At 58.4% G+C, this 26,007-nt stretch overlaps 2 protein-coding genes across 5 annotated transcripts in view; both read left to right on the top strand.

The window, feature by feature from the left end:
* Positions 1 to 5,219, top strand: part of FUBP3 (far upstream element binding protein 3) — a 41,246-nt gene extending 36,027 nt beyond the window's left edge. For 2 of the 4 annotated variants that reach the window (XM_068914399.1, XM_068914400.1), the window contains exons 17-19: positions 1,739 to 1,810; positions 2,553 to 2,680; positions 3,873 to 5,219. In XM_068914399.1, the coding sequence (XP_068770500.1) occupies positions 1,739 to 1,810; positions 2,553 to 2,680; positions 3,873 to 3,881 (209 nt within the window). In that variant the 3' untranslated portion in view covers positions 3,882 to 5,219. The remainder of the gene's footprint in view (positions 1 to 1,738; positions 1,811 to 2,552; positions 2,681 to 3,872) is intronic. The other 2 variants (XM_068914401.1, XM_068914402.1) reach the window with 1 other exon arrangement.
* A 10,512-nt stretch (positions 5,220 to 15,731) lies between these two features.
* PRDM12 (PR/SET domain 12) lies at positions 15,732 to 25,753 on the top strand. Its single transcript, XM_068914927.1, has 5 exons — positions 15,732 to 16,004; positions 17,015 to 17,205; positions 18,292 to 18,447; positions 22,936 to 23,047; positions 24,110 to 25,753. The coding sequence occupies exons 1-5, from the start codon at positions 15,791 to 15,793 to the stop codon at positions 24,490 to 24,492; spliced, it is 1,056 nt and encodes a 351-aa protein (XP_068771028.1). The 5' UTR covers positions 15,732 to 15,790; the 3' UTR covers positions 24,493 to 25,753.
* The last annotated feature ends 254 nt before the right edge of the window (positions 25,754 to 26,007 follow it).

The raw sequence follows: 26,007 nt of genomic DNA, 5'->3' as shown, positions 1-26,007 counted from the left end.
TTTTTTTTTTTTCATGGCTTTGCTAGCCCTGTCAAAGAGCTGGCTGAGTCACTCTCCAAACAGACTTCCTAGGGACAGATTCGAGAGTGCCCTCCATGTGGGAGGAGGGGCAGACCCCCACCCCTACACATGTATTTAGATTTTAATTACTTCCCCCATCTTAAATAAATTAACTGGCTGGGGAAACATTTTGCTGTGAAATGCATTTAGCTGCATGTCCTTTCAGCCTGCTGCAGACTGTAATTCTCCTAGAAGAAAAGGCATTGAAGGAGGTCCTTTGTTGGCATTAGCAGGTGGACAGTTGAGGCAGCCTTGACCTCTGCCAGAAAAGGTCCTGACTTGTAGCGTTGGTCAAGTCTTTTAACCCGCTTTTATGCCCCTGGTCAGGACACTGCTGCCCTGTTCCTTCCACCCACTTCACACTTGCAGTGTATTATGTTCCCCCTTCCCCCCACTTCAAAGCCCTCCTTCAGCCCGCGTTGCAATGCAGGGTTGTACGTGGAACGGAGACGGTTGGATGGGCTGGGGAGAGCTCTCTTCCATGTTTCTCTCCTGTCCTTGCCTGCCCTCCATGTGTGTCACGGTTTGTGTTCAGCCCCTTCACTGTGCGTTCTGCTCTTTCACTGTGCTTGGCTTTCTCCGCAGTTTTCTAATTACTGTGTTGCCTATTCAGAGGATTTTTTTGTTGTTGTTTACTGCATACCTAGCTGAGGGCTCTTTGCTCTAACTTTGACTTAAGGGAAGCGCAGGCTTCCTGCTTCTGCACCCAGCTCGTGGGACTGTCCCCTGCAACAAAACTTAGACATGCTGAAATGAAGGCATTTTAGTGTTTCAAAGAGTGGGCCTGTGCTAAGTGAAGATAATGGTTTCTGGGTCTGCATAGGAGATGTTTGTTTGGCAGGCGGTGGCAGTTGAGGGCGTCTCTGGAGCGTGGTCTTTGAGCGCAAGCATTGGCACCAGTTGGCTTAGTGTGGTGCAGGAATCCAGAGACTGCGATGCAGAGCCAGTCACGGCTGTTGGAAGTGTTTCATGGATGCCTTACCAGAAGGTGCTTGGGAGGGTAGCGCTGAGGGCTGGCTGAGCTGCTTGGTCTTTGTGCAGAATTCGCAGCTGCCTTTCGCTCCGGAGGAAAACGATTGCAGCCGGTAGCAGTTTGGCTACCCGAGAGCTCTGTGCTCTGGCAGGCGATACTTTTAACACTAGCATAGTGCTGGCTGTGCATGGGCGTGTTGTACGGATAGGCATTGCCCACTGGGGCTCCTTGGCGAGAGCAGGGACGAAGGGTGCAAGCCCCTGAAAATGAGGTGAGGTAGCTCAAAGCATGGCAGTTTCCTTGGCAGCTCTGTGGCTGAAGTCGTGTCGGGGTCGAAGTTCTGTCAGGTCTTCGAACCCACTGTCCCCAAGCTAGAAGTGAGCGGACTGACAGCCTAGGGGGGGAGGCTGATGTGCAAACCTGGCAGCTCCTAACCAGTGTGCTTTGGCTTGAGCAGGTCGCAGCAGGGGGGAGATATGGCTTACTGCTCTGTAACAGAGCACAGGTGAGATGAAATCAGGAACTTGACCTTTTCCTCAGCCTTCCCCAAACTGACGGTGCCGAATGTTGTAGAAAAGTGGAAGCTGAAGTGTGGAGTCTGGGCAATTGAGCTAGAGCCAGGGCCTGTCTAGTGGAAAGATGTCGCTAGCTGGAAACTGTCACCTGTTCCATATTGACATGCCCCTTGTTGTCATCTTTGCACAGGCCAACAGAGCCAGCAGCAGAACAGCCATCCCGATTACAGCAAAGCATGGGAGGAGTATTACAAAAAACAGAGTGAGTGAAACAGGGTTACTGGAGATGGGTCAACTCTTGTTACAAACAGAGTTAACTCTAATCTAATGACTTGCATCTCCATCCCCTGCTGTTACAAGTTTCCAGTCCTCTCCGAACACCCCTTGGTCCCCTCCTGTTGGTGATGGTGCATGTAGTTCTCTCACTGAAAGCTCTCTGTCTTGCTGCCCGCTGTAGCACCTCAGGAGAGGCGCTCTCCTTGAACTGCGGTCCGCGGTAGACTCCGTGTCTACGCTGGCAGTTGGCCTGCCTGGGGGAAACTTTCACACATAACAAGAACTGATGCTGACAGAAACCCAAAAGCTGAAGCTGGGTTGTTCTGAGGGTAGGGAAGCTCCGCACACAGGTGCATGGAAAAGCATGGGACTGTCTCTTTCCACGCCATTAAGAGGCGCGTGATGCCAGCTTCTGGATTTGTGTTTGACACGGTGCTGCTGGAGCCTTCAGGCTGAGGATGAACAGTGCAGGCTGTCAGACCATGTCCCTGCAGCAGCGGGGATGGTCTCTTATGTTTTCCGTCTGCTATTGGCTTCTGACTTGCAAGCCAGCTTAAAAACCTGTGCTGTCGTATCCAAACAGCAGATAGCTGCTATCGCTTTTTCAGATGTCTGCAACTGCTGGAAGGGGGCTGGCTTTTCCTTAAGCTTTACAAAAGGAGGTCCGAAGCCTGGGCTTTGTCTTACTGAATTGCTCATTTCTCCCTTTTTCCCTCCTTTTCCTCCAGGTCATGCTGCCAGTGCTGCTTCTCAGGCAAGTTCCCAGCCGGACTACACGATGGCTTGGGCAGAGTATTACAGACAGCAGGCTGCCTACTATGGGCAGACACTAGGGCAGGCTCAGGCCCACAGCCAGGTCTGTATTTTTATTCCACTGAATCCCACAGCTGTTTCCCTGGGGGATCTGGGTGCGCTGGCCCTGCCCTGGTGGGGTGGAGATTCCACTTTGGGCTCATGCGGTGAGGCCAAGGGAGTTTTGTGGCTGAGGGAGTAATAACAGAAGTGAAAACTTGCTGACTGCACCCTGTTGCATTGTGTCAGTGTGAGCGTCTTATTCCCTGCACAGGGTGGGTGGGTTGTGTTTTGTTTTATTTTTTTTACTTCTCTTCCCCCACCCCAGGGGCCTTTTTCATGTGCCCCAGGTTGTTCTGTGGCTTTTGGGAACTTGAGTAAAGTCATGAAACTATGCTGTCAAGGTAGCATGGAGGTGTTAAAAAAAAGATCATGCAACCCTGGACCATGTGTGCAGACTGCCTTTTCTCTTGGAAGCTTTGTGCTAGGTTAGGAGCTGTGCATTTGCCTGGCAAGTACTGTGCCTGAAAGGGAGGGGAAAATTACTTGAAAAATAATTCAAATTGAACAGCCGTCAAGTCAGATCTCACCTCACCTGTCACTCAAGCCCTGCACTTCATTTTTCTGACTTTTCAGTGGAGGATTGTGTGGGATTTATCCCGATCCTTCCACCAGGGCTTTACTAAGCGCCAGGTTTGCTGAAGTGTATTTGGCAAAAAGTATGTACAAAGAACAACACGCGTGCCTCGGTATCGGATGCTTCTCCCGACTCAGTCGTGTTCTTACTACGACCCCTCAGAGCAAAAATTTAACGCTTTCGGCCTGAAAGCAGGTGGCACGGGGGAGCCCGCGCTGCTGTCGTCCTCGGACGGCAGCAGCCTGCCAGGCTCCCCGCCGCCGCGCTCCGGCGTGGGGGTCGAGTGGGGCGAGACGGGTGCAGGAATCGGCGCTTGCCGCGGGCGCCAGTGAAGTGTGACCTAGAAGCAGTGATAAAAGGCAGTTCTCTTCATTCCTCCCTTAAAGCCTGGCCCTCTAGAGAAGAGAGATCTTGTTCAGTAAAAGTCATGAACTCCTGGAAGGAGAGCTCAGGGATAGCGAGCATTAGGGCAGAGATCTCTTCGACAGCGATTTGAAGCATCCTTTGAGGTATATGCGCTGCTCCGCTCAAACGGGGAACGAGACCCGTGGGGGGGAGGGTGAGACAGCTTTAAGAATTTGCTGCCGCTGAGCAACTTTTCCGTTTTCTCTCTCTCTAGGAGCAGTAGAACAAGGTCCTTGTGGCAATTTTTTTCCTTGGAATCATTGTGGAAGAAAACCTTTTTGTAACAGAGGTTTCTAGATTTGCAACATTTTGATGAAGACTTTTCTGTTTGTTTGTGAAACACTAGTTGTAGGATAATCTATACTGAACTTTTCTAAGAATCAGGAACAATTAGTAATGTACTAAACTTATGGACATGCTGGTAATTTTGTTTCCAAATTTGTAAAAACTCCGGGATTCTTTTTGGAGAGAAGCCAGAGAATTTGCAGGCACCAAAACGCACCCCAGAGCTGTGACATTTCAACATGTGGTTTTTTGTGTGTTTTTTCCTTTTTAATTTTTGATCTTTTCTGTTGCAACAGAAAGAGTGGCTTGGAAGTCTTAGGTGGTATGTAACAAATCCTAAAAAGAAAAAAAATTTTAAACAGTATTTAAATATTCTTAAATATGTAAATTCATTAAATGTTTTACTTCTAATTTCTTGTATCTTGGCTGTCTTTGATTTTATTGCATTTTTTAAAAACTGAACTATGATATGTATTGTAATTAATTATGTGAATTCTGTATTGAGACAGTTACTGTTTTGCTGTCAGGCAAGTTATGGGGGGGCATTTTGTAGGGTTTGTATAATTTCTAGAGTTCTAAAGGGGTAATATAAAAACGTGTTAATTTTTTTAGCAATACATTTTTTCATGTCTCCATTGCTAGTTGCATTTATGTATCTAAGACCTCCAAGCTTGTTTAAAAAAACAAAAAACAAAAAAACCTTCCTCTATGCTCTCAGAAATATAAATACTGTTATTTTTAATATTAAAATGAATCTGCTATTAGTACCTTTAACAAACACTGTGGAACATAAAACCATATAAAAGGTAGTAACTATTTTTTAATTCCAAGGTGTTTTTTGCTTTTTCATTTCTTTTAAATATTTTCTTATCTAATATTTGTCAAATTACCTAGAGAAATAAATGAATCTAGTATTAACCACAGTATGCGCTAAATAATTTTGATTTAATAAAAGGGATAATATGATTTCCAATGTTTACTGTAGTTTCTTGTACAGATAACAGTGTATTTTTAAAGGAAAAACGGAATTGAAGCTATTTTTTCTTGCATTTTTAATTGACCTGCGGGACATTCCGTTTTGAAATGTACTGAAGTTACTGTTCTTGGGTTCTTTCCTTATTTTTCCTTATGCTTGAAATGTCTAACTATAAAGAAACGCAATTGGATAATGTTGAGCATGGTGTTTTAAAAAAAAAGTGTTCTTTTTATTTGACTGACAGTTGCATTTTACACTCTATATAATAAAATTTCCACAAGGTGTCTTGTGGGTGAAGTATTTCCAGTCTGTTTTACTCGGTTTGCTCACTCTCTGCTTTCCCGAGGTCCCCGCTGCCTGCGCAGCGGCTGTCTCAGCCTGGAGACTCGCAGATCCTGTCGCCTTAGCGCTCACTATGTCACGTTACTAGTTTGGGATGACTCCGTTGCGTCAACCTGAGCCTTAATTCTAGTGACACCCTATTGGTGTCACATCAGAGTGTCTTCTGACACCGTGACACTAAGGATTTCCACAATAAGGTGCTGTAACTGTAGCTGTTTGGGCCAGAAAGATTATTTTAATAAAGGGAAGTTTTCAATAACAAGAATGGTATGGAGACTTTATCTGCCGCTGTACAAACACTTCAGTGCTTGTTGTGGAGTCAGCAAACCTTGGTTTTAATACCCTGAACTTGCTCTTCCACAACTTTGTCCCGTTGCGGTGGGAGATGTTGACTAGCACTTGTCCCCCAGCCCTCCTTAGACTAGCGCCCACCACCGACAGCTCAAACGGGGAGAAGCGCAAAGGGGTGTAGGCCTGATGCTTCTCGTGTGTCAGGTAGGTTAAGGAGCAGTAGCTTCTCTTAGCTGGTACTAGGCTGAATTTGGTGACGGTTCTAGCAACTTTAAAGATCCCTTTCTTTTAAAACACGACTTTTGTGCTCCAACTTGAAATAGCTTCATCCACCGCCACCAACCCACCCAGACAGACATCTGTAGCAGAGTTTACGGACGGGGGAAGGGAGGGAGGAAAGAAGATCCCATCTGCAAAGCAGGGACTGGGAGGCATGTTGAGAGCCGGAAGAAAAGGAGATGTAGCATCTCTAAATATACCTCCAGAGAATCAAGAGAGACATTGAAAGATGGGATAGTAAAAGCCACTTGCAAAGAAGGGAGAGGGGGGAAAAAAATGGCTAGAGGAGGGCATAAAGGCTGCTGATGGGAATTGGGAGCGGGCATTACCGAGAAGACTTCCTTCTAATTCATCTTCCAAGCTCTGTGCCAAAACAGCATTTGGCATGGTTCACAGGGAGCAATTGTGTGATAATGAACCCTAAGGTGTCCCTTAATTGAAGACTGAGTATTACAGATTGTGCCAATAGTCGTAAATGGCACAGGATTGTGGGAGGATGCATTTTCTTAAATGTATCTGTAAGTACAGATTAGTGAGTCTCCCCAGTGAAATACCCGTACTATAAATTATGGAAATATCTCTTTCTGATGCAACCTTTTATTGAGGGGGTGGGGCAGCAAAAGAAATAGTTTGCAAGCCCTGGAAATTTGGCCTGTCATTAAGATGGTGCCTGCAACGCTGGGTTTTCAGCAGCAGTCTGGTGTCCTGCGAGGCTAAAGTGCTTGAAACGGTCCCAAGTCCAGTGACAGGTTTCTGTTATTGTAGCCGCTTCCGCAGGCGAGGCGAGAGCGGCGGGGCCGGGAGCTGAAGAGACGCCTCGGCCGCGAGGGCACGGGCTGGTGAGCTCCGGCTTCCTCAACCTCCGCCTTGCTGGCCCTGCTGCCGCCCCGGCTCTCCCTCGAGCCGGTCCCAGGACCGTCCGGGGGACGTTGTGTTTCGTTTGGGGGCTGTAGGTGACTCCGCACCTCCTGGCTCGGCTGCGTTTTGTGGCCCGTACGCTGCCGCGGTGCCTTGGAGCCGAGTCTGCGGCCTCCAGCAGGTTGCAGAGAGGAACCACGCGGGGCCGGGGGCTCCGCGCGGGGGCTGGCGGGGAGCCCGGGCGCTCGGCCGGTCTCGCGGGGCCTCACGGGACCTCGGGGGCTGCCGGGCGGCGGCGGAGCGGCCCTGGCGTTTCGGGGCGCCCTGCTTTAACCCCTCTCTTCCCTCGCGGGGAAGACCGGCGGTCCTCGGGGAGGGCAGCGGAGCTCCGCAAGCAGGCGTTCAATTTGGGCAAATATTTTGCCTCTGAAGCTGGATGTCCGGGGAGGGAGGAACCGGGTTTAAGGGAAATCCCGGGTGAGGGCCCTGGCGGCAGGTCCCCGAGCCCCAAACACGCGGCACTTTCATCCGACCCCTTCCCCGCCACGTTGGCTTGGGCTTTTCTCCTGCCTTTTATGAATCACGTCTCCTCCTTCAGGCCCAGTCCTTCTCCTCTGGCCCTCAACACAGGCCCGCGATGGCTTTCCCTCCTCCCCAGCGTAGACGCAGCTAACAGTTGTATTTGGTGGTGCGTCTTCTGCAGGGGGTGCAGGCGTCTCCGCGCGCCCCGGTTCCCGCTGCGTCGCCTGGGCCAGGCGTCACCTGCTGCTTTCCTCCTTGGGCCCAGAGACTGTTTCTCAGCAGACGTTTACTGCAGCCCTTCCGCAAGCCGTCTCTGAGCAGCAGCCTTAAAAAGCACCGACTGTAACTTTGCTAAACCTCGTTAGGTTAATGATTACCCCCTTGTTCTCCTGTGCGCTATATTCAGTGTGCCTTAATACGCAAATGCTATTTGGAGAGCAGAGGGTAGACTTCAAGGCATTCTGAAAGACTTTCTTTAATTTTGCATGATTTGAGAACAAACTACATTATGGACGTTGCAAGTTAAACCGAAATTATTATTGAAAGAGACAAGCAGGCTTGAGACTTTTTTTTTCCTCCCCCCCCCGAGTACTAAATATTTAATTGCATTAGAGTAACAGTATGTTTACAGTAAGCCGTACGAAGCGCGAGTTCACGGTCTTGAGGCTTTTCAAGGCGACGTGGATGTCGGCGGCGTCTCACCTGCGCTGCTTCTTGTCCTGCCCAAACACCTGCTTCCCGTTTCCAAAGCGAGTCACGCCGCGCTCTTCAACGCCGCTCGTGCTGGCAGAGGTGCGGCACACGGAGAGGGTTTGTTTTCTCATGACTTACAGGTTCTCGTGCCGTTCCTGTGCCGAAAAAGGTATCAGGGTGCTGTGTCAGGCATCGTGTATGTATTTTGTCCCTCTCGAGGAGCGACTTGGCCTTCGGCTGAGGTCGTCGCTGGCTCCGGAGTCTTTCGCCTGGGTTGGCTGTCGGTAGCGCAGCGCCCCGGGGCTGTCGCGGGAGGCAGAGCGCGCCCGGGGATGGGGCGGCCGGCGCCGAGCCCGGAGGCAGGTTCCCCCCTTGCAGCCCCGGGGACGCGGCCGGACCCGCGGGCGCTGGCACCGCGCCGGGGCGGCCGAAGAGCATCCCGGCTGGCGCGGCAGGTACCGAAGGCCCCCCCCCGAGATTATCTTCCCACCCTTCGCCTTATCACTTGAGGAAATCCTATTTCAAGGCCGCTCGAAAGAAGCCTCTGATCTTTGCAGAGGCGGGCTGGCTCCCCCTCTAATCCCGGCCGGGCCGGGGTGCAGGTGCCGTGGGCCCGGGGGATTAGACGGTCCCGTCCCTTTGTGCGAGCCGTCACTCACTGGCCGGCCCTGCCCCGGAGAGCCGCACCGAGCGGCAGGAATCCTTGTACGGGCCATTCCCCGGGGAATAGTAAACTTTGCCGCCGCGGGGTCGTTGCAGCGGGCAGGCGGGGGCCGCCGCTCTGTTTGTTTTGGAGAGAACGGGGGTAACAAAGGCCGGGCGCCGCGGGAGGCCTGGGGCTGCCTCCTCCGGCCGGCCGCCCCGGGGGGGCACCTGGCGGCGGGGACACCTCCGGGCTGGCGGCTCCGCGCAGAGGTGCCGGCCCCCGTCCGAGCCCGGAGACGCGGCGGTGGCACGTGACCGTCCCGTCCCCAGGTCACCTCCGGAGGTGGCACCTTTCGCACCCGCCCCGGGTGCCAAGAGCGGGGCGACGAGGCTGGGCGAGCGGCTCTGCCCCCGACCCCCCCCCCCCCCCGGCCTGGCCTGGGACTGGGGCGCCCGGGGGGCAGCCCGGCTGCTCCAGGCAGTTTGACCCCCGCGTCGTGCCCGCGGGCGGCCGAGGCGTGACCGCCGCAAGTTGCCACCAGCGCGTCGCCTCGTGTCGAGGCCCGCGTCAGCGTTGCGACGCGGGCGGCCGCTTTGCCTCCTCGGTTTGCTTTTGGGCGCCGTGACCCTCTTGCCAAAACAATCCTGGAAATACTGTTTTTAAAAATAAAAAAAAAAAAAGGCGAGAAAGAAAGGGAGAGCAGCGGGCAGAGCGCTCAGCGTCTCTCCTCAGCGCCGCGGACCCCCACCGAGTGAATAATGCCCTAAAGCTCCCTTTTGGAGCGAGCTCGTGGGAGCGCGCCCGGAGGGCCAGGACCGACCGACCCCCCCCCCCCCGCTCGGGACCCCTGGGTGCCGGCCGAGGGGCTGCCACGGCCCAGGGACGCCCCGACGCCGCTCGCATCGCTCCCGGCTCCCCGGGAGGAGAGCGGGGGCGCGAAGGCAGGGCAGGGGGGTTGCGCGGGGGCACGAGGGTGCGTTTGGCTCTGTCCCGCGGATGCAGCGCTTTGGAGACGGCCGCTGGGCCTTCATTGCTGCGGGAGGGGGTGGGAGGCAGAGGAGGGAAACGGTGCAGCCCGGTCGCCAGTGGGCAGCAGAGGGGCTGGCGGGGGGGACGTGGACGGGCTGGAGGGGCCGAGGGCCGGGATCTCCCCACGGGGACGCCCAAGGGGAGACCCTCCCTCCTGCCCCAGGTGCGCTGCGGCCCGTCGGCCCGCGTGAAACACCCGGGTTACGGCGATGCAGCCAGCCGGGACGAGGCCGGGGGGCTCCCCGCGCTCGCCGGCCCCTCCTGCGCCCCGCGAGGCCTGGCCAAAACCTGGGCTCGGCTCCCCTGCCCGGCCCCGCCGTGTCCCGCTGCGCCCTCCGCACCGCTCGCCCCCAGCCCGAGCGACGGGGCAGCACGGCTGCACCGGTGCCGGGGGATGGATGGAGACGCAAGGGACCCCGGGGCGGGGGGCCTGCGGGCAGCACTTCGCCCCGAGGCTTCCTCCTCCGGGGCGGCTCTGGGGCGCAGGAAGGGGCCCCCGGCCCCGGCCCGGGGACGTTGTGCGAGCAGGCCCGGCACAGGTAACATTTGGGCGCATTCCCATAACCGAGTACCGCAGCGGCTGTCTCCGCAGGGCCGGAGCCTCCTCTCCAGCGCTGCTGTTTGCTTTGCAGCCTCCTTAGCCCCTATTGAGGCTTTTCATCTCCAGCCCCTTCAGCGGGTTTAAGTAGGTAAAACCTGAGGAAGAGGCTATTTTCCTCCCTCCCTTTTGAGTCCTGCCTTGTGCCCAAAAGGCCCCCTTGTTTCACGCGTGCCAGTCACCTGGCTGGGCCCCCAGCCCCTTTCTCTCCCAGCCTCCCCTTTCTTTCTCCTTTCTCTCTTTTGACTTTTCCAGGAGCCCTCGCTCTCCAAACGAGCTTCAGATTGGATCCAGATTGAGGTCCCTTTGTCTTTCAAGGGTTGTACTAAGCTAATTAAATGTGATCCCAACAAATAAACGCAGATCTCCCCATTACATTCAGGCCTGCCTTTCAGGCAGCACCGGGCGGCCCCTCGCCCCCGCCCGCTGCGCGCAGGGTCCCCCTCATTGAGTCCTGGCCATTGAAAGCACTGCCAGGATTTCTTTTGTGCCGGGGGTCTCCGAGCCCTTTTTCCATCAGAAAAGACCCCCAAACAGCAGCTCGGCTTTTGTGAGTTTGCAAGCAAACGCCAAAGAAAAGCCCCCTGAAAGCTTTAATAAATGACACATTTAGCAACTTCGGAGGCGCCTGGCTCCTGCGGCAGCCGCAGGGGTGCAATGATCCCTCCTGCCCCGGCTCCGCCGACACCCGCGGGGCTGCAATGATCCCTCCCGCCTGCCTCCCCCTCGGCTCCCGGGGCGTTTGCAGCCCGCGGAGGTGCGGAGGAGGCGGCCAGAGCACCTGAGCCGGCTCGGCTCCCCGCCCGGCCCGCGCCGCCGCCGCCGCCGCCGCCGCTCCGCACGGTGCGCGGAGGGGCGCCCGAGCCGCCGATGGGGTCGGCGCGCCCCGGCCGCGCCGGCTCCGGGCACCGCGGCCCCGGGCACCGCGGCAGCGCGCGGCGGGGCGGCCGGGGAGGGGGGGCTTTTCAGCCTAGACCCCTCGTGTCGCCCTGCCAGGTACGAGAGGCGACAAATCCGAAATCGTCTTTAATGATCCGCCGCCACCACCACCACCCCCGGCGCCCCCGGATCGGGGGCTGCGCTGGACTTTTCTCAGCTCAACTAATATCTTTTTAATGACTTTGGGAGGGGGCAGAGCCCGGCTCTGCCCTAGAGCCTGGATTGCTCCAAGCAGATGTTGGGGCAGAGGGAGGGGGGATGCTCTTCCCTGCCAGGGACTTTCTTCTAGAGTTCAAACGAGAGGGGAGCTTTCAATCACCGCTAAAAATGTATTTCTCCCTATTGAACAATGGGCTCCTTTCTGTGCCCGAGGGGACTCGGCTGCGATCGCGTTTCTGCTGTCGGAGAGGAGAAACCTCCAGTTTCAGAGCAGGAAAACTCAGCTCCAAAATGAGCTTTTCCCTGCTCCCGTTATTTCATAGCCTCACATCCGACCTGGCATCCACAACTCCCCCCCCCGATAAAAAAGTTGTAGTAATAATAATAATAATAATAATAATAATAATAATAATAATTTTACTGCTTTAGCCCTTCCCAAACCGTGCACAGGAGCTGCCTGGAAATTTTTGTGATAAGCCCGGGCTGTTTGTGGTGTTAAACAAACGAATATTGACTTTAACCCGTTTGAGGAAAGGGCTGGCTGAGCGACCAGGTTAATGCCCCTCTTCGGGCCGGGGGAGGGCCAGCCGGGTCCTGCGCTCGCACGGCGGTGGCCGCGGCGAGCTGCGCTCCGTGCGTGCCCACAGAGGCAGCGCCTGGCCGGCTCCCTTCCCAAATGTGTCCGTCAGCTGCAGCCCCAAAAGAGTTAAATTTTAAAGCAAATCAAATTCCCATTGGCCACTGTATATTATCTCAGCAGTCTTCATTTGATACCTCTTTAATACAGAAAGGAGCTTTTCAAACCCCTTTTCTCTCTTTTCTCCCCGCCACTCTTTAAGAGCAATAAATGTTCAACTGCAATAACTATAAATCAATCTCAGCTCTGTTCAAATCCTATTCATGCGAAGGGCTGGTAGAGGGGAGAGAGCTCCCCCCTCCACCCCCCACCCCCCAAAAAGCAGCTGCTGGGCTCTAATCTCCTTTCTTGCACTGTCATTCACCCTCATTTTTCCTCCATCACCCCATCCCTGCAATCTTTTCTTGTTCTGCTTTTCTTTTCTCTCTTTGCTGCATTATGATCCCATGTCTCCCCTCATCAGACCCCAACCTTGTCCAGATCCTGACCATCCCCTTGTAGGCTGTGAAAGAAAAGAAGAGTCCATGGATGTCAAATTGGTCTCAAAAAGACCATGAAAGATTGATTTGCTCCACTTTTCTTCTGCCTGACATTATTTCTGAGGGTTCTGAATGGGAAACCAGAAAGTCTGGGACTGGAATAAAGATGTTCTCTCTGTAAGGGGGAGACGGGGGGAAAAATGCCCATTTACTCCTGGCCCATCAACCCTGCAAAACAGAGCAAAAGAAAAGAGGACTGTGGCTATTCAAAGTCAGACCAATATGTACACCTCCCAACAATATGCCAATATACTGAGGGCTTCTCTATTAACACCCATGAATATTAAAGTGCTCACTAAACGCTCAGAAGGAACTTTGGGAATATACACATGAAAATACAAGCAGCATTGTGCGGGGCTCAGAACAATGGAGCGGCGATAATGGGCCTTCTCTATTAACAGCCATGAATATTAAACTTGTTTCCTCTTAAATGTTAAAAGGAGGGATAGCTACGATATTAAAAAAGAGAAACGAAAAGGCGGTGTGGGGGGGGTATAAGCACCTTCCTTGTACCGGGAGGAGGTTTGGAAAACAGCTGGGGATATTTAAAACCGCTCAAAAAAATAGGAGGATTTATTTTTCCACCTTTTACAAGCAAGGGGGAGATGAGGGCCCCCCCCCCCCCACCGCACAACCCGCGCCAGTGCCCGGACAGCCACGGGGGTTACGGGTGTGTTTTTGTCGTGGGATAACTTGGGGGATCCAAGGGGATCGCTTGTTTTCAGCGGCTGAAAACAATATATGTGTTTTGAAAGCCTTCCACCTGATGTGCTATACATAGCAAAGCTAAAATATTCATATGCCACGTAGGCTGGTGGGTCTGATATCCAAAGCCCAGAAAGGCAAAATAAACTTATTTTTATGTACGTTAAAAACAAACAAATAAACAACAAAAAAAAAACCCGGTAGGTTATTAACCTTTTCTTTCTAGGACAACGCTGCCTCTCTCCGGGCAAATGCCCTCAGCAGCCAAAGATTTTGACTGCTTCCTGACAGTTACAAATACTCTTGATTGTGTTAACAGGAACACGCGATTTCACCTGCACTCTAAGATCCTCTCCGCAAGCCTGCGCTGCCAAGGGCAGAACCCGCCCGACGGGCTAACTCTGCGAAATACAAGCCTGGGGCTGAGCGAGCCCAGCCCGGTGCAGAGAGAAACCCGCTTTGTTGGCCCGCGAGCTGGCCAGGGCGAAGGCTGCTGCAGCAGGCTCCGAAACGGGCCGTGCCGGGGCAGGGCAGAGCCCGGCGCGGTCTGGGCAAGGCGCTGGTGTTGGGGTGGGAAGGCGAGGGGGAGCCTGGGGGGGGAGGAGGGGGCTGCCCGAGGCCGAGGAGTTTCTGCGCCCGAGGTTTGGGGCAGGCCCAGGGACATGTCCCCTCTTTGGGGATACGTCCTCTCTGCCCCTCCTGGGCACGGTTTGTGCCCTCTGGAGACACACGGCATGCCGGAGCCGGCCTTTGTTGCCTGAGGAATTTGGGGGCTCAGTGTTTCCCCCCCCAACCCTCCTCTGTCCTAGCCCTTTGCAGCCCCTTGTCCCCATGAAAATCAAAAGAACAAGGCTAAGGAGAGGGCTCTAAGCTCCGACACAGCAGGATTGGGTTTAAATCCAGGAAAGATTAACCCTTTGCTGAGCCAGCAAAGCTGCAGGTCTTGAGGGAGGGGGACACTCTGGATTTAGGGGGACTGCTCTGATGCCACCCTTGGCGGGGACAGAAGTGGGTCGGCAGAGGATGACGGGTTTTAGGGACCAGGCAAAGGCTCAGCAGAGCAGGCAGGGATCGCGGTGCGGGCACCGGGGCTGCCTGGGGAGCGTCTTTGGGTCTAGAGGTGGGCAGGAGCATGGCAGCGAGCAGCAGGGCTCTGACCCGGCTCCCTCTGCAGCAGCAGAGCCCCAGAGATGCTGGAACTCTTCTGGGGTGGGGGTCTGGCCCCTGCATCTCCTGGGGGGACATGGCAGGACGCAGCATAGCTGTTCCCACTGTGGGGAGAGATTCACTCCTGGCCCCTCTCCCCTGTGGGGCCTGGAGGTGGCAGGTCTCCCTGGCACAAGACCTGGCTCTTCCCCCTTTCCCCTGGGAAACGCGGCAGGGACGCAGGTTTGGGCACCTCCTGGGCTGGGTGCTGCAGCTGGGACCCTGACGGTGGAGTGGAGGTGCAAGAGCATACGCGGGGTGAGCCCGGTGCCCAGCGCTGGCATTCTCCCCGGCTGCGTTTCAGGACTGTCCTCAGCTTGTAGGACCCAGCGCTGGTTAATCCCCGAGGGACCCCGGGGGGAGGCACGGGTTTCTGCTCCAGGTCGCCTGCGGACACTGCACCTCTCCTGCCCACCCCGCGGCCCTGTAAGCAGCCCGGCTCGGGGTGGGGGGCACGGGTCTCCCCGGAGCTGCCGTCCCGTCCGCAGCGGGGCTGCGCCGGGCGGCAGCCGCCCCGTCGGGGCTGGTTCCCCGGCGGCTGCAGCTGGCAGGAGGCTCCGGTCCGCCGGGCTGGCGCTGCCGGGGCCGTCGGGGGCGCAGCGCTGCGCCGGGAGCCGCGCACCGCCCGGACAAAGCCGCCCCGTCGGGGCCGCTCCCCGCCGCCTCCCTGCAGCCGGGCGGGAGCGGGGAGCCGCGGCCGCTCGGGGCCCGCCCGGGGAGGCCCGGTCCGGTCCGCCGGGCGCCGGCTCGTTGCCCCGGGGCCGTGGGGGCCCAACGGCGCCCGGCAGCGGGGGCTGGCGGCACCGGGGGCGCGGATTTCGTTGTGGTGCGCCGCGGCCCCGAACCGCCGGGTTTCGCTCCAAAAACGAGCGGCGGAGCCGGGCGCGGAGAGCGGGCCGGGGTCGGGTCGGAGCCCTCGGGGCCGGGCCGGATCGAGCCGGGACCGGCTGAGCCGAGCCGGCCGGTGCGCCCCGTCGGCGGCGGGGCCGGCCGCGGAGCGGTTCCGCCGGGCTCGGGGCCTGTGCGCGGCCCCCGGGCAGCCCCCGGGGAGGGGGGCAGGCGCCCGGCTTTGTCGGGGGGCTCGGGTGGGCTGAGCCGGTGCGGGGGGGGGGGGGGTGTGTGCATGCATGTGTGCATGTGCACGGCGGTGTGTGTGTGTGTGTGTGTGTGTGTGCGAGCAGCGTCCCTCCCTCCCTCCAACCACCCCACCCCCGGGGAGGGGAGGGAAGGAGGGGAGGGGGGCTCCGACGGCTCGCCTCGCTCCGGCAGCCCCAGTCTCTCCGCCAACGTCAGGGAGGTCATTAATAACCAATTAGGAGGGTCAATGAAGCTCATATATAGCCGGGCGGGAGCCGCCGAGCGGCACGGAGCCCGGCCCGCCGCCCGCGCCCCGCCGAGCCCGGCCCGCCCGCCCGCCGCCTCGCCCCCATGATGGGCTCGGTGCTGCCCGCCGAAGCCCTGGTGCTCAAGCCCGGGCTGAAGCCGCAGGGGCTCTCCCTGGCCGAGGTGATCACGTCCGACATCCTGCACAGCTTCCTCTACGGCCGCTGGAGAAACGTCCTGGGCGAGCAGCTCTTCGAGGAGAAGAGCAGCCCCAAGACCGCCTTCACGGCCGAGGTCCTGGCTCAGTCCTTCTCCGGAGGTGAGTCCCGGTGCCGGTGCCGGTCCTGGCCCCGGTGCCGGCCCCCACGGCCCGGCCCGGCTCCGCGCAGCGCAGCGCAGCGCCGGCCCCGCGCCCGCTCTCCCCAGGCGTGTAATAGCAGTTGACTGGGGAAGAAGGGCTTTAAATTCATTTAGTTAACTTGGGCTTGACCTGAGAAAGTTCCCACTTAAACCGCGGGCTTAAGAGGGGGCAGAGGCGGGGGCCGGGGCCGCTTCTTTTCTCCGAGACGTCCCCAGCCCTCATCCCTCATTCAGCAGCCCCGGACAATATCTTTTCTCTCGCCCCGGCATCGCCGGGGCGTCCCGGCTCCCTTTTCCCCCTCTCGGATTTCTGTTCCTCTCTTAATTTACCATGAAGGCTAATTCCATTTCCATTCACAATATGTCAACCATCTCATCTCCCCATTTTGTAAGAGGAATTCCTGGGCCCTTTTAAACAAGCCCTTGCGCCATTCAAGCACAATGTATCGCTACAGCATTCTTAAAGGACTAATGAATTTAGAATTAGCAATTTCTTTCTAGTTGAGTTTAATGAATGCAGATCACTTTAACAGCATGACAAATTGCTGGATGGGCCGAAATAGACACCATTTAACCCCCTTTCTCAGCCCCGCTCCCTCGCCCAGCCCGGGCTGCTTTTCCCAGGTACCTCCTCAATGCCTTGGAGGGGAACCTTGTAAGACATTGTAGGATCCCAGTTGGGCGTTTAAAAGGCTCAGACCTGGGACTGGGCTGGGGCTACCGCCCGCCACAAAGCCGTGCTTTGTAGATGCCAAAGAGAGAGTCCCCGCTGCCTGCCTGGCCCCTGCTGCCCGGCCCCCCCTGCTCCCCCCCCCCAGCGGTGCTGCCCCAGCCCTGAGCCGGGGAAGGCTGGGGGTGCCTGGGGGGACCCTGATGTCCCGGAGGGGTTGGTGAGGGACAGGATGGGGTGTAAGGGGGGGAAGGAAGCTGGTGGGTCCCTTTTCCAACCCCTCTCCCTAATGCGCACAGAGGTGCAGAAATTGTCCAGCCTGGTGCTGCCGTCGGAAGTGATCATTGCGCAAAGCTCCATCCCCGGGGAAGGGCTGGGCATCTTCTCCAAGACCTGGATCAAGGCTGGGACCGAGATGGGACCTTTCACGGGCCGGGTCATTTCGCCGGAGCATGTGGATCTGTGCAAGAACAACAACCTCATGTGGGAGGTAAACCCCGACCCCAGCCACCTCTGTCTGACTGGCCCGGGGGAGACAGGAGGGGACGGAGTGTCCGGATCCTGGGGCTTTGTCTTGTGCTCTGTGTGGCATTAGACAACTCCTCTCCCTTCCTCGTGCCTCAGTTTCCTCATTTATAACAAGGAGAACCGGGTTCCTCCAGGGCTGACTGGTTTTAGGAGACCCTTGGGTCTGGGGCAGGAGATGGCTTCTTCAGCCTGCAGCCCTTGGGGCAATGCTCGAGGCACAGCCTACTCTCGGAGAGCACTGAGACCCCGTTGCTAGCTTCCCCAGCAGCGGGATTGCATCCTGCCTTGCTCTTTCCTGCCGCAGTGAAATACCAGCCTGGCATCTCCCAGCGCCCCGCAAGATGGGAGAAATCAGCTCTCCTGTCCCCCTCTTTGTCCCAGCCCCAGTGCAGTTAACCCTGGGCGAAGCCGCAGGGTTTGGGGAATCTCAGCTGCCAGGACACCGAACATTCAGGCACGGTCAACGTACCAGGTTTTGCTCACTTCTGTGCTTTCACCAAGCGTCAGACTTGCCCCGATTATTTTATTTTTGATTTTCAATTGCCTAATAGAAATGTGCCTCACCTTCCTTGTGCCTCATCTTCCCCGAGGGCCGGGTCTGCCATGCACCTTCCTCCTCCACCCATCGAGGGATGCCGGCCCCTCTTCTTCCCGAGGCGGCTGCAGGATGCCGAAGGGGCTGAGCTGCCGGCCAGCCTCTGCCGAGTGGGGGAGAGGTGGCTCGTCCCGGCAGGCGTAAGCCACCAGGGCCAGCTGTGCGCACCCGGTGAGAGGAGGGAGCCCCTCGCCGCCCTGCCGCAGAGGCGCCGGCTGCACAGCCCGGCACAGATTGCAGCGAGGGTCCGGGCACCTCCTGTACAGAGGCAGCGGCTCTCAGCTGCCTGCAGGGCCTTCGCGCCGAGGCCGTGCTGGCTTTGCAGTCCCCCTGGCCAGGGACTTTATTCCAAAGCATCACCTGCCCCCGGCAGCACGATTCCCCCAGGCAGGGATGGAGGAGCTTAATCCACCCCGGGCAGCGATGCTACCGACCCGTCTTTCTCCCTCGCAGGTTTTCAACGAAGACGGCACCGTGCGGTACTTCATCGATGCCAGCCAGGAGGACCACCGGAGCTGGATGACCTACATCAAATGTGCCCGCAACGAGCAGGAGCAGAACCTGGAGGTGGTCCAGATCGGGAACAGCATCTTCTACAAGGCCATCGAGGTAAAAGAGGCTGGGAAGCAGCCTGGGAGCGGTGGGAGGAGAGCGGGGCACTGCCACCCACCACGCGACAGACCTTCCCTTGCTCCTCAGTCCTTCGCTGGGGTGTCAGTGGGAGCGGACAGATGGTGCAGGGGGGCTTTGCTGCTCACCAGCATCCGGACCCGCGGAGGCGGCAGGGTTGACATGGCCCCAGCAGAGAATTGCACCTTTGCGGGGAAGGGAGCTTGGCACTGGAGGGAAAAGGCAATTGCACGGGCTTCAGGGAGAGCAGTGAAGGGTCCTTCTTTTCCAGCCCCTCTTGGTGGGCTCTCAGGGTGACGGGTGCTGAGCAGACAGAGCAAACACGGCCCAAGCTTCTTTTGGGGTGTAAAGTGTGAAAAGCCCTGCAATCCTGGCCCTGTCGGGGCTCTGGGCAGGTGTGGGGTTTTGGTGCCGTCTCAAAAGACGGAGCCTCTGCCCGGAGGGCCAGGTCTTGTGCCAAACCAGGGAGGCTTTATTGTCTCTGGGGAAAGCCGTGGGGTTCCCACGAAGCGCAAGCGCCGAGCAAAGCCCAGGCTCAAATCCATACAGTTTTATCCTAGAGATCGAGAGCGGCTCCAGTGTAAAATGAGCGTGAGAGGAGGATCAGGCCTGGCGGTCCCTGGGATATCGGAGCTGGGCAGGGAGCTGTGGAGCAGGCAGGATATGGCGCATTGCTGACGCTGCAGCTAGCACAGTCGGGCTGTGGGCTTTCGGCAGCGGAGAGCGGCCTCGATCCTGCCCAGCTCATCCGGGTGCTCCTGCGAGAGGTGCTGGCGGGCACTGGTGGGTGCTGGCGGGCACTGGTGGGTGCTGGTGCAGTGGGGAGCAGAGGCAGGCACCGATCCCAGGGAGGTTGAGAGTCCGCGGCGCCGGCTGTCGTGCTGCAGGGCGAAGGCTGGATGTGTCCCCCATCTCACAGCCTCCCTGCAGGAGACACCAGGACGGAGGTGGGTGTTGGGCTCCTCGGGCAGTGTCAGTCCCAGGCACAAACAGGACACACCGCACCAGGCGGGTGACAGTGGGACCAGCCCCGTGTTAGATACGCTGTCTCCATAAACACCCCCGCTCCAGACGAGGAGCAGACTAGAAAGGGTCTAGAAGGACTCAGGACAGGCTTTGGGGAGCGGGTTCTAGGCTGAGCTGGGGCAGGCGCTGCTTGGGGAGAGGCTGGGCAGGTGCCGGCTGTGCCGGCGGAGCAGGGATGGAGCCAGGGAAGGAGCCGGAGCGGAGGCGATGCTGTTGCAGATGGAAGAAGGTGGTGGCTGGGGGGGGGTGGGGGGGTGCAGTGCAGCCGCTTCAGCTTAGGTGGGTGTGAATGGGGATGTCTCCCCTCTCAGCCCGGTGCGGCAGGACTGCTCCTGTCTAGGGTTATCGCAGTGCTGGGTCCAGAGCCTCAAGCACCTGGGAGCACGGACGGCTGCGGCTGGGAGATGGGTCTGACCCAGGAGAGAGCGTGAGCGCCCGGACGCATCCGCAGGCGAGGGCAGCTCCCCAGGCTTGTTTCATGCATCGGCTTAAAGAGAAGCAGATGCTCATATCCTCCACTGGGCAGGACCGCAGCCCAGTCCTGCACCGAGCCAGCAGCAGGATTAGGACTCAGATCACCGCAGTGGGGTGGCAAAGGCAAGTAGGTGGGTATGGAGACGGGAGGGACGCAGCGTTTCTCTGCCGCAGGAAAGCCCATGCGTCTAGCCAGGGCTCTGCGGCCTTTCCCCGTGCAGGTCTGCGACCAAGAGCGCTGAGTGCCTCTGTGCCGCTCTCCCCTTCCTGGACACCCTATAGCAGTATGCAGTTTTAAGACCTGATATTCTTGTGGGCAGGTGTGCCTGCTGCGAACGTAGCTCAATTGCTTTTTATTCCTCTTCTTATATTATGCAAAGAAGTGAAATAATGCCACCTAGCACTGGTGTAATTAGGAATCCAGCTGTGTTTCTCCTACCTTGCAGACCTTGTGTGTGCGCAGATGGTGGGGCAGGTGAGACGAGTATTTGGGGCAGTGCACATGGAGGCCTCGGACAGTCGCAGTTAATCTGCAGGTTCGGTGCCCGTGGTTGAATCGGCGAGCCCCAGGGCAGGATTAGTTTTGTTCCCTCAGCGCAAACGGTGAAGCTGAAACATGAGAGCTGGGCGGCGAGTGACAGGGAGGTGACTGGCGGGGAAGAGCGCTGGTGCAGCGCACGGTCCCGGGAACGGCGCTGCCGTCGCTCCCGCTCCCGCTGCTTCCGGGACGGCGCGGGTCGCTCCCGGCCGCAGGGCAGGGAAGGGGCCGGGCGCTTTCCGGGTCACAACTGCGCACGACGGGTCAAGGACCCGCACCCGTTCCCCCACACGCACGCGTGTGCACGCGCACGCCCCGCAGTGCTGGCTCCGCTCGGTTCGTTCGACCTCGCTGGGGTTCGTGCACCCGCCAGGGACAGAAGAGGAAGCAAGAGAGGGTTTTCCTTTCGTGGCGCTCGCTCTCCGCTTGCTAATCCCCCAGCTCGGAGCCGCAGGGGCACAAGCGGGGCGTCACAGACCAGAGCGAGCTCCCCCCGCACTCCCCGGTCATGTCACCTCCAGGCACCGGCTTCGCTAATCACGAACCCCGGGCCGAGAGACCCCCATCAGCCTACAGACCACCTGCATAAGCTCAAGTCTTGCAGACTTTCCTCAAGTGCAGTGAGTGTAGGGCCCGTCTCCCACGGGCAGGGCATGGGGACGCCGCTCTGATCCCCATGGTGCCCTCGCAGCAGCACAGGTGTCCGTGTGCACTCGGGCACTGCCACTCGCCATCATCCTGCCTGTCCCCGCGGGGCCCCCCAGACACTCGCGGCGTCCCGGCCCCGTCGCTCTGTACCCGGCTCCGCTGCCCCGTGGCTCCCATGCGGCACCTCTTAGGATGCTGTTCTCACCCACCCACCACAAAATCAGATTTACTGGGTGACTTTGTTGGTGTTCGCTACTCGCGTTTCCATCTGTATTGCCTATTCCTCCCCTCCCTTGCTGCTTGGCTCTTCCCATCCTCTTCCTCAGCAGTCCCCAGTCGCTGCTGCTGGCAGCACCGGCTCCAGCAGGCTGGTGCCAGCACGGCAGGCGCACATGTGCACGTGTGTGCGTGGCTGCTCGCCTGTGTGCACGCATACATACGCTTGGGGTATTTTACGCTTCAGTGGTATTTTATCCTATTGTATTAAAAAATCATTTTCTACTATGTGAAAATGATACAGGGAAACAACATCAGTCTGGGATGGAAACCGATATGGGCTCCCCCTGCCTTCCCGGGCGCCCTGCAGCCCCAGCGAGGTGCTTATGCAAACAGACGCTTAGACATACAAAGTCAAATTCCCACTGCGCTCAGGCGCTTAGGATTAGGCACATTGTGAGTGCTCTGATGGTCTAACTGTTGTGATCTATGTTTCATTTAGATGATGCTTTTCATAGACTCTGCTGTGTATGGAAAGCGGTCCTCCGAAACGGAGGTCCTTCTCATTTCTGAATTACGTTCCTAACACTAGGGACCCGCAAGGGAAAAATACATCTTTTTTTTAATAAAGTGATTATGTTAGTGTTGCCCGGAGCAGCTGCTCCCCTGCGCGAGAGCGTTCGTCTTCCCCACTGTGGCCGCTTCTCACGGGAGGCTGCGAATAGCGTTTCCTGGCCCCTCACTCCAGCCGCCCCGACGCCTTTGATGGTGCAGGAAAGTAACAGAAACAACAGAAATACGATCAGCTCACAAACATGGGAGCAGCAGCGGTGCAAAAGGCTTTCCCTGACCCTGCTGATGCGTTTGAGCTGTTGCAGGAGCCTGCGCTTGGGTGCAGGCAGCGTCGCCCGCCTCGCCCCGCGTCTCCCGCAGCCGCCGAGCTCTCCTCCGCCCGCCCTGGGCTCACCCAGCCCTTTGCTGATGCAGCCGCGCTTCCACCCGAATGCAGGCACAACCTAGCTAAAACGATCCCTAGCAGGGTCGGGTGGGAGATGCTGCCCACGTCCTACAGCAAGCGGGTGCCAACTGCTCCTTTCGGGGCTGAAACGCTCCGCCGAGGCACCGAGTCGGGTTTCTGGGTCGTGGCTCCCTGCGTCGGTCTCTGTTGCTGCCGTCTCTCACTTGTCCCTCGCGGGGCTGCGTATTCCTCCGTGTCTCTGTGCGCACTGCCACGTCCTCGTCTCTCCAAGCAGCAGGGACCTCTCGGTCCTTTGCTCCGGTGACCCCGGCTCTGCCTGCGCGGTCTGTAGCTGCCCCTCCACCAGCCGCAGCGTTTGCCACCCAGGACGGGGGTGACCGAGGGGCAGGTTTGTGCCGGTGGTTTGCCTGTGTCATTGCCTTCAGGGCTCAGGGGGTGCTCGGGCACCTCTGGCAGGTCCCAGACACCAACAGACCTTGCGGGAGGCGAGGTGCGGTGAGCGTGGGTGCAAAGGGACGGGGCAAGGGTGCGTGGGGAGCCGTTCGCCGTCCCGCTGACGCTCCCATCTCTGTATCCCTCTCTCTAGATGATTCCTCCGGACCAAGAGCTGCTGGTCTGGTACGGAAACTCCCACAACACCTTCCTGGGCATCCCAGGCGTGCCGGGGCTGGAAGAGGAGCAGAAGAAGAACAAGCACGGTAGGTAACATCAGAAATGGCCACGGGTGCAGCTTCTGTGCCCATCCTCTGCCCCCGGCTCCCTTCGTCCCCGGGAGCAGGGGTGGGCATGGGGCAGGGACATCCCAGGGGACGCACGAGACCCTCCGGCTCCGTAGGGACGAACGCAGGGACCATCCAGCAGCAGAGCCCAGCCCCTGCGAAGGATCCATAAAGATTGGGCAGGTGCCTAGTAATTTGAGGGGCTCCGTGTGAACCGATTAGCCCAGGGCAACTAGTGGTCCGGTGGCCAGCAGCCCGCTGCCCCAGCCCGTGGGGAGCATATCTGTGCGGCAGGGACGGTTTCGGGGAGAGGAGCAGGGCAGGCGTGCAAACAGGAAGGAAGGAGCCCCAAGGCACCGGGAAACGCCAGGCGGACAAAGTCACCGATTTCCCTGCTCGGCACTCAACGCCGCAACCCCTTTTTCCCCCGAATCGCCCCGGCAGGAGGCCTTTCTCTCCCCGGGACCCTCTGGCTGGGGCGGCTCCCCGACGTGCCCCTGGGCGGGCGGGCGCAGAGCTCCCAGGGCGCTGCGGGGGACGCTGCTTTCGGAGCCGGGCCCCCTCCGCCCGCGGCCCTCCTCCCCGCTCGGCGCGAGCCCTGGCCAGAGCCCGGCAGAGCAGGGCAGAGAGCCGGGGGCGAAGCGGGCGCCAGCTCTCCCGGGGCGGGAGAAGAAAGAGTCTTTGGGAGCTGAGCAGCCCCGACTGCGGCTCCCGCGCTCGTCTGCCCCGGCTCTGCACGGAGAGGGAGGCGAACGGCGCCGCGGGCGCCCCTTCCGTGCGAGACAGGGGTCAGGCTGAGCAATCCCCTTCCCCAAATTTAAGGAGATCGTTCCCAGCTCTGGCCACATCCCAAAGCGGTAAATATCAGCCTGGAGTCGCGGGCGGGGGTCTCCGTTCATGGGGCCGCTGTGGCCGTCCCCAGCGGGCAGGTGGAGCGAGGGAGGAGGCGCGGGGTGGTTATTTCGGGCTCGGGAAGGGAGTGAACAGCCGGGGCGGAGGGCAGCACCTGACGGTCCCCGTCCGGCGCTCTGTCGTCCCCAGAGGACTTCCACGCGGTGGAGGCGGGCGCCAGCACGACGGGGCGCATGCGCTGCGTGATCTGCCACCGCGGCTTCAACTCCCGCAGCAACCTGCGCTCCCACATGCGCATCCACACCCTGGACAAGCCCTTCGTGTGCCGCTTCTGCAACCGCCGCTTCAGCCAGTCCTCCACCCTCCGCAACCACGTCCGCTTGCACACCGGCGAGCGCCCCTACAAGTGCCAGGTTTGCCAAAGTGCCTACTCCCAGCTCGCCGGGCTCCGGGCCCACCAGAAAAGCGCCCGCCACCGGCCCCCCAACGCCTCGCTGCAGGCCCACTCGCCAGCCCTGCCCGTGCCCCATCCCGCCTCCCTGGCCCACCACATCCCCACCATGGTGCTGTGAGCCGCCGGCGCAGCGGCGGGTTTGCGGACAGCCGGTGGCAAGGGGCCAAGCCCGGCGCTGAGACGCGCGGTGCGATGGGGGGTGTCGACCCTTGGCGGAGCTGGGGGGCAGAGGCAGGGCTGCTTTGGGTGCCGAACGGGCGCATTGGTTTATTTTTGGAGCAGCGCCGTCCGCGCAGGGTTTGGGGGGGCCGTTCGGTGAGCGAGAGATCCCCCCACCCGGCTCTGCAGGGTGCAGCCGCACCGGGCTTGGTGCTCCCCAGGGAGCAGGGCAGCGGGATGTCCCTTGTCCCTGGGAGCGGGCGAAGGGATCGTGCCTCCGAGGGGCAGAAAACAGCAGGATGTCTCCTGTGGATTGGCCAGTGCACTGGGGGAGGGCTGGGGCGGCCCAAAAGCTGAGCTGGGGTGAGTCACACCTGGGTTTCACAGTTGACTTGACAGAAAGAAAAATTGCTCTTATCCCTTCTCCTCCCTTGCTCCAGCGAGTGCCCAGCAGCGCCGCGTCCCCCCCTTTAGCGGCTGGCACAGCTCCATACAGGCCATTGCGTTGGTGCCCGTCTACCCCCGGGGGGGCAGCTGTGCCCCGGGGGGCTCTTCCCAAGGGAGAGATGGCCAAGCCCCAGCGCGGCCTCCGCGGGAGCCCTCCTTTAGCAGTCGGTCGCCTTGTCCCCGCCAGCCGCGCTCGGCCTCCTCGCCTGCCGCCCGCGCGCCGGGCGTCCCCGACGCCTCTGGACGGCGGCGTTGGAGGCAGAGGCCGTGGGGACATCCCCGGCTGGACGTGCCAGCTGGGAATGCCCCATCCGCGGGCAGGTCTTGGGGGGTCTCTCTGCGCTCTGCCAGGCTGTGCCTGCTCCAGCCCGGGGACCATCGCTCCCTGCAGCCTTTCGGGAACATTTAAATTTACTTCTACCGCCCTCTGGGGACAGAGAAAGCCCGTCCCTGGGCCAGCTCTGTCCCCAAGGACAACTCTAAGCGCCCTCTGGAGTCCTGCCACAAGCGAGAGCAGGGCTTTGTATCATAAAGTTTAAAAGAAGGTATTCTAATATTAATTATAAGTCTAAGATGTATAAAGTTCTCACAAACTGTGTTTTACTTCCAGAAAAGAAAACAATTGTCACTTTAACTTTGTAAATATTTATGTAAAACATTATTTACAAAACTTTGATATTATATATTATTTGATCGTATATGTACACAGTGTAAATACGTTTGTACCTCTCTCTTGTATTCTAAATAAAAATAACTTGGAACATTTATCATTTAGAAGACGGATGGTTTGGGGAGCTTTGTTTTGCTCTGTGGTCAGGGCGCGTGACGGTTTGGACGCGTACAAGGCGAATAAGGGGGCGTAGTTTCATCTACTAGAGCAAGCAGTGCTGCTGGGGAAGAGGAAAGAGAGCTTTGGGATGCAGAAACCCTTTTGCAGGTCTGCAAGAGAAGCGGCAACTTCAGCCTAAATCCAGACGGATGGCACTATTTGGTCCAGTATCTTCTCGTTTTATTTGAAGCAACAACT

Source organism: Struthio camelus, chromosome 20 (assembly GCF_040807025.1).
Source record: "Struthio camelus isolate bStrCam1 chromosome 20, bStrCam1.hap1, whole genome shotgun sequence".
NCBI classification, from domain to species: Eukaryota; Metazoa; Chordata; class Aves; order Struthioniformes; family Struthionidae; genus Struthio; species Struthio camelus.
This window is presented reverse-complemented; position numbering and strand designations above follow the sequence as displayed.

Excerpts from the sequence above, each read along its gene's own strand:
- PRDM12 (XM_068914927.1), top strand. The coding sequence starts at position 15,791 with ATGATGGGCTCGGTGCTGCCCGCCGAAGCCCTGGTGCTCAAGCCCGGG. Across the intron at positions 16,005-17,014 it reads GGCTCAGTCCTTCTCCGGAG|AGGTGCAGAAATTGTCCAGC; the intron begins GTGAGTCCCGGT and ends TAATGCGCACAG. Across the intron at positions 17,206-18,291 it reads ACAACAACCTCATGTGGGAG|GTTTTCAACGAAGACGGCAC; the intron begins GTAAACCCCGAC and ends TCTCCCTCGCAG.